At 41.8% G+C, this 7,687-nt stretch overlaps 1 protein-coding gene across 1 annotated transcript; it reads right to left on the bottom strand.

Moving 5' to 3' along the window:
* Positions 1-1,309: 1,309 nt before the first annotated feature.
* Positions 1,310-6,722, bottom strand: dmrt2a (doublesex and mab-3 related transcription factor 2a). The gene is made up of 4 exons (XM_044197279.1): positions 6,523-6,722; positions 5,408-5,824; positions 3,124-3,226; positions 1,310-2,686 (listed from the first exon to the last, which is right to left on the bottom strand). Exons 2-4 carry the CDS (start codon positions 5,777-5,779, stop codon positions 1,581-1,583), a joined length of 1,581 nt encoding a protein of 526 aa, XP_044053214.1. The 5' UTR covers positions 5,780-5,824; positions 6,523-6,722; the 3' UTR covers positions 1,310-1,580.
* Between the last annotated feature and the right edge of the window lie 965 nt (positions 6,723-7,687).

The raw sequence follows: 7,687 nt of genomic DNA, 5'->3' as shown, positions 1-7,687 counted from the left end.
CGCCGATGAAATGTGGACGTTTGTGCCAGAAAGAAGAGATTAGTGACTTTTTTTTTTTAACCTCTCGTCTTGTTCATTATTGCACGGATCAGTGTTCTGCCGCTCATGTGAAACCCATGTTTGGAGCTGTCTTTCAGCGTGGATACACACTCACACACACACACACACACATTGAGGGCCCGTAACTGGAAAGGAATGAGTGGAGAAATGCATCTTGAACGGATGAGATGATGCTGCTCCCTGATTTATGGGCTGATATCATGTTTCAACTCCCGGAGAACACAGTTAGTCTACATCCACTCTGTCACATCCACACTTCATTCATGTGCTTTGTTTGTGTGATTTGTGTTCATGCAAATACAAACAAAAAAACAATCCAGCAATATTCCTCCAACGACTTTCAGTGGGGCTGAGTTTACAGCCGTACGTTTTGTTACAGAAAAGTTGAACATTTGCTGTCCAATTTACGTAGAACTCCTTTATGTTGTATTGTTGGAATCCTATCAAGATATTGTGGCTTAATTTTATGTCCCCATGATTTGCAAAGAATCTGACATAAGATCCAAGTCTGTACAATTTGCTTCAGAGATAACTCTGCTGTACTTATTATGATTTATTAACCCTCTTGACAAAACCTTAATCTATATTTTGTATAAAATATGCCTGGTTGCAACATATAATTACAATTAAATAAAAATATGAGGCACTCCATTTCTGGAGGACTTGTGACAGCATAAATGAAAAGTCAACAACAAACATTTGACCTATATTTTGTAATCTAAATTCGCTCTTTTCCAAAAGGTATGCCATAATATATGATTGTTGTATTCAGAATTTCCTAATGATCAACAGGAGGTAATGTGTCATTTAAGTCAGTAATAACTAGCATTTTTCCCAATAACAAAGACTGTAAACTGAATATTTATATTTTATATAAATAAAATATATTTTATAGAAAATGTTTCAAAATTCAAGATTTCAAAATAAGATATAAAAAGTATAGATGCCTAATTGAACCTCTATCCTGCTTAACAGAAGCTCAAAATACAAAACAAATCAGTTAAAAAATTGTTTTATGATAAATAGTAATAATGTTTCTCGGACTGTTGGTGGCATACTAATTTCTGAAATTGTTTTTTTGATTAGACCTTTATTCCGTGTTTGGTGTGAACTGTTTTGCTGTGTGAATGTAAAAACCATAGTGATTTATTAGTGGGTGCAGACTAACTCATGACCTAAACAAAAACCTGTTCACAGTTACACGTGTCACAACTCGAGCATAAAATGAAATACAAGACTTTTTATGGAAAGAGTTCAGTCTTATAAAGTTTATTGACATGAGGAAAACATTGGGATAATGTTTAAATACTCTACACAATAAAGTTATTAAACATGCACATGTAAAATATAATATACTGTACATAAATATTACATGGGGGGGGAATTATTTCTAGCTGGTCTAATTTCTGATGCAGTGCCTGTGTGTTTAAGATTTAGTTTGACCCCAAAACCACAACTCATAATGCCCTCTAGCTGAGACAAACCTGACGTTTATAGTGCAAGAAAAGACTTAATGGAAATTAATGGAATGCTCGACTCATAGCAGGTGTGGGCCTCTTCAGTATGGCTTCCACGGAGAAGGACAAAGACTCACTGGACGCCATCTTGGTCCCCAAAGGCTTGGACGGAAAGTCTTTGGCGTACCTGTCGGTGATTTTGACAGCCTGAATGTCCTTGGCGGAGCCTTCCCTGAACTTGCGGGCGGCCTCTTCTAAGAGCTCTTTGCAGGATGGAGCCCTGAGCTCCGGCCCGACCCCGCCGCTGTTTTTTTCACTCAGCGAGTGCTGGATGAGGGAGTGAAAGGAGTTGAGTTTCACGGAAAGCTTAGCGCTGTCTTTGCTCAGCTTGTTCAGGACTTGGCTGGAGTTTTGGGAATGAGAGTTGCTGGGGAAGGATTGTCCAAAGCTCCTCTTAGGTGGAGAGAAGGCAGAGCACTCCCTCTGCCCCCCATGAGAGACAACGGAAGTTTTGGGATCAGCCCGTTGAGGGTCTGATGAGTCCTGCAGCGCAGAAGCTCGCGATCCTTCCAGTTTAGCAGCAAGAGCAGCCGCAGCCTCCTGCTCCGGCGGCTGGCTCTCGACAGGCATCACGTTGGGCTCCCACACAGCACCTGGCTTCATGTTCTGCACTGCCGTGGCATTGAACAGGCACTGCTGGTAGAGCAGGGCATCACCCAGGTTGGCGGCACCGCGGGGCCACATCATGAAGCCACCTCGTGATGGCTGCAGCGGGTAGTGGCGGTAGGTGGTGGCCACGCTGACGTTAGAAGAGATGAGCTCGACGTTGGCTGAGGCGGCGGGGTACTGCATGGACAGATCCAGGCAGTTAGGGCCAAGGAAGTTGCACAGCTCCTTGGGCTGCGGCTCAACCTGAGCCGCTGGCGAGTAGGCCGTCTTGTAGGAGTTGTATTCAGCGGCGTGGTGGACCATGTTGTTAGGGAAGAGGAGCGAAGCCGTGGCCGCCTGGCTGTTCTCCAGCAGCTCTCGCTCTTTGTACTCCCGCTCCAGCATGATGGTTTCCAGTTCCTTGTCGGCGAAGGCCCTTCTCTTCCTCATGCGATCGCTCAGCGGCGGCGGGAGAGACGGGTTGGCAGCCAGGAATGGATCAGACTGCACCGGATGGTATCCTGTCATCAAAAGAACCCCCATTTAATTCGAGGTTTATAGCAGTCAATGTGTTTTGGATTATAGCAGATGTCAAGCATGCATGCAGAAACGTTCACAACACTGACAAACAGGCAAAACTGCAACAAAGGAGAGTTTTCACTCTAAATATAAATCATGCTAAATAATTGAATTGTATGTTGTGACAGTGCTGGAGATGATAATTAGTGAAATGATTGCATGCCAAAAAAGTCACTGCTTACAGATGTTAACAAGTCCTTGTCAGTGTTTTGGTGACGTTAATGGAAAAAGATAGAAATTAAAGACAACCCACAGGTGAGACGGAGGTTTTGTCAGAGTTAAACTGGAACAGAGGATGAGCCAAGAGAAACAGAAAAAGATCAGAAACATCTAATGCAAAAGAAACATGTTTCTTTTTGTCAGATCCGTTGCCTTGTACCTTCGAGGATGCTTTTGGCGAGCATGGTGGACGGTCGGATATGTCGCTGATATATCGTCCTCCTCTCTGCTGGAATTTGTTTCCCAGATATTCCTTTCTTATCCTGATAAATTGAGAAAACAAAAAATGACTAAATATGTGCTTTCAGGACGTTTGGATAATATAATCCATCGTCTTAATAATCTCCTTAAAATATGGGTCATGATAGTGTGTTCTGTTTTTCTTACAACAGTCTTTAAATAGGTTAAAGCAGGATGACTATGTTTAGCAACTGAACATGAGATGTTGGCCTACCAATTTCCTTAAAGTTACAAATAAAGCGAGAGAAATTACAGAACATTTTCAACAGTTTCACGACTAAACCTGATTGCGTTAGGCCTGCTTCAAACTGTAATATTACTACAATAAGACTGTGTAATAAAAGTTAAACATTTAGCTTGACAAGCCAAGAAAAGAAGCACACACAACGACACACCCTGCACACACACACACACACACACACACACAAACAGAAAAACGTCCATCTGGTATCATCTTTAAAATACCACAACTGACGTGGTTCATTATTTTACTGCAGACATTCTCAAATATTTGAATGTCACCGCAGTCAAAACACACACATATTAGGGCCACAGACCGCAAATAGGTACGATTTTGCTTTGAGAAGATCATAAAGGGAGATATGTGTTGTTTACAAGTAAAGATGGAAATGTGTCTCTGTTGGGGAAAGAGTGCGACAGTGAGAGAAACTCTGATCGGAACATTTCTTTTAATATTCTGTAATTAAGCTGTGTAAATACGCTTTTATTTCTATATAATAATGAGTGTTTATTTGCTGGGACAACATTAGGAACCACTCAGGGATCCTGAGACGCCACTTTGAGAACCAGTGATTAATATTCATGTTCATTCAGTTAAACTAAGAGATATATAAGTGGTACGTGTTAAATCACTACATTAATTGCCAAACCCTGAGCCTTAATCTGATCAAACCAAACTTAAATCGATACTAGACCCAACCCTGCATCCAAAATTGGAAGTTTAAGATTGGTTGTTAAAACAGCGGCTAATGTCTGACTTTGAATATCAACACAGTGACTGTGAGGTGGCCGAACGCAGAGAGGAAGATCGTGTCAGGCGTGAAATTCTATCGCACAAATGCCATTTAACACTGACTGAAACTAAAATCACATACTGGTTGTTTACATTTGAAGTGCAACATGTCTCATAGAGAACTTCGCCTTCCCAGTTATGTGTTTTTTTGTTTGATAATTCATGTGCACTCAACTCATAATTGCTATCAGGGTCACATGAAGGCACTACTATATCTGCTCAGGCTCTTGGATTTCTTCAGCTGGACTGTTTACCTAAATAAACCAGTTCAAGAAACCAGAATTGTATTTCTGCTCATATATAGACTACAGTATATAGATATAATATCAGAAAGGCGTTTGCCAATGTTGCACTGCAGCTCAAATAAATAAAAAGAGCAAATCAAAACAAGATTGACTGGAATATGAAGACTTGGCCTAATCGGTAAATTATGAAGATTACTTTAAGCGAATTCTCAGTGAAGCAGTCTGTTGGAAGACTGACCTTAAAATAAGTCACATTTTCACAACAACCCAAAGGCCACAGGTCACTGTAAGGCAGGGAAATCACAGGAACTACTGTAATTATGAGCTGCCCACACATACCTAACATATGAAACTGAACACTGGGAAAATCAGCGGGTAGAGAGCTTGTAATCTATAACTAATGATAATGACAATATAATTTACTGTCATGCCATGTGAAAAGATGAGTATGTACTGTATGTTTTAAAGACACCTTTACATGTTTAACATGGATAGGTGTAGGCATTTGATACAGTGTGTATAGATAGCAGTAACTGAGCCACTGGATTCACAGAGTAAATAAAGCAGATTTATGAGAAGCAAGATCAACATCTCCTGGAAATCCCTACAGCAAAAAAACGTTAGGGCAGGTTGACAGGCCTGAGGGAATACACGAGGAGGCTTCCTACTCAAATCTGAGTACACCTGACTGGGTTTGACGTTTTGTTTTATTGTTAATCTTTTTAGCATTGTCCTCCTGAAATAAAGTGAAATTACTTTTACTGTGGGGTCTGATTTGTTAGTTAGGCTGGCTGTTGCTGAATAAAGGCACTTGAATGCATCAAACCTTTCACAGCATTTGAAGGCAGCACTGTAGAACCAGCACATAGACACACACACACACACACACACACATATGTCCATTCCCACACACACTCCCGGCCTACCTCCGTGGCTTGCTGCCTCCTCAGGGCCACCTGCGCCGCCATCACCCGCTGTCTCTCCACCACCAGCAGGCAGTTGGCGCACTGGCAGTCCCTCCAGCGGCAGAAGCGCTTGTGTCCCTTCAGGCAGGACACCACGCCGTGGTTACGGCAGCGAGCGCACTTCGGCGTCCGGCTCAGCTTCCTCTGGTCCCCCGGACACATGCCGCCGGTGCCGGGCTTGTCGTCGCCCTTGTTGCCGTCTCCGTCGTCCTCGGAGGCGGCGGGGCCGAACGGCGCCGAGCCGGGGCGGCTGGAGGACTCCGCCAGGTCGTCGCTCTCCGTCTCCAGGCTCTCCACGTCGATTTCAAACTCGCAACCGGCGTTGTCTGACATGTCTGCCCGAGGCCTCCGCCGGCTGTCTCTACACCCAGATTATATCTGGAGACAAATATGAATTATTTAGACCTGTGTATGTATGGGCAAAATTCCCGCTCGACAACAGCAAACTCCAGTGTTAGAAGATTTAATGAAATATAATATTATAGGCCTAAACGAAACAAACCAGTCTAATATTTTCCATTAATCCTGATTTATAATAATGGAGGTTTAAATTAACTTCTTCTAAGACTTTAGCAGTAGTTTTTTTAGCATACCAAACTAAATTTCTTCACACAAAAAGGGGGTGTCCATGCACAGAGAAAACAAACAAATGAAAAAGGGCTACTTTTTATTTATTAATCTGCAAAAATAGGCTATAATAAAAATCTTCTTCTACTCTAGACAGCTACTGTCGTATCTATATCGACCTATATGTGATTCCTGGAATTTATTTAAGATTATATTGAAGATATTACACTACAAAGAAACGTTTTATTTAGTTTTGTAGCCTACAAATATGAAAATCTATTATCAGAAGCCTAAAATAAATCACATAAAGAGACCATTATTAGTCCCATGACCTATCACATCAGCCCATTAGGTTAATACTTAAGTTCTTGGCATTTAATTTATTATTTATGTCATGCAGGGATTTGGTCAAACCTCATAGAGTTTAGTAGATTGTATTGATTATTCTCCCCCAAGACTTAACTGCCCTGTGAATTGACAAAAAAACTAAGAAAGAGAGTTGAGTTTACCTCCAGAGGTCGATCCAGCGGTCTTGTCCAGGGTTTTGCAGCAGTGCGGGGAAAGCGGTGAGTTGGTCGTCAGGACTGTGATGAATCTCCCGCAGGCAAACACACAGTCTCCAGGCTCCACAATGTGTGTTTGTAACGAGCTGTTAATTGAGTGGATGAGCTCTGAACAGATCCAAGTTTCCTCTGAAGGAAACTCGCAGAGCGCCACTCCTATGAACGCTTCAGTCTGCGCTCTCTGCCCTCTGATTGGCTGCTTGCAAACACGCAGCGACCAATAATATTAGGAGCAGGTATTTAGGCTGGGGTCCAATAATTTGCCAGCTAATAACTGTTAACAGCAAATTGATTGCTTTTCAGTTGCATCCAGTTAATTTCTCAGCAGGCTGAAGTCCGGATTCTAGAGAGAAAAGTTACTCAAAAGTTACTCGGATGTCATAATCTTTCTAGTTTACCACTGAAGAGGAAACATTTGTCCTAAATTAATACTTTTTTGATGAAGTAGGCTGCTGCTACCACTTACTACTGAACAACCAGTCTATAAACTATTATTTACTGATCAACAGTGAGGAGAGCCTATGTGGCAAAGACACCTATTGCCTGGATTAGAGGTGACAAACTAATCAATAGGCTGTCGGCCCACTTTAATGTCTAAGTTAAGAGAAATGTTCATTTAAAATGGCTGTTAACACCAGCTGTACGTTCACTGCTATACAAGCATCCCTTAAATCCCACTGCTGGCTAATTTAGCATATAGATTTATGTTGTAACTGGCAGATAAATTAGGCCAAAAAACATACATACATACATACAAAAATATACTTTTCAGATCAGTTTTTCATCTATTACACAATCCAACACATTTAGCCTATTTTTAATTCATTAGTCACCCTGTAATTAACTGAATATTTGTGGAAAAAATATAAAAAATCCCTCTGACAAAGGCACCAATAACATTTTTAGGTCTGAGGGCCATGCTGTGAGTCCCTATAAGAATATTACAGTGATGATCCTGCCTGTATTTACACACATCACAGGCTGAACTGCCCTGCGACAGAGGTGACACAGGTGATGGATTCGTCCCGCAGGTTGTTACAGTCTGTCCTCCTGCCAGTAAGTAACTGAGGATGATTACACTGTTTTCACAACAATCCCACCTGAGGGGGGA

The sequence above is a fragment of the Siniperca chuatsi genome, linkage group LG5 (assembly GCF_020085105.1).
Source record: "Siniperca chuatsi isolate FFG_IHB_CAS linkage group LG5, ASM2008510v1, whole genome shotgun sequence".
In the NCBI taxonomy this organism is placed as follows: Eukaryota; Metazoa; Chordata; class Actinopteri; order Centrarchiformes; family Sinipercidae; genus Siniperca; species Siniperca chuatsi.
Note: the sequence above shows the minus strand (reverse complement) of the source record. Positions and strands in the feature narration are given on the sequence as shown.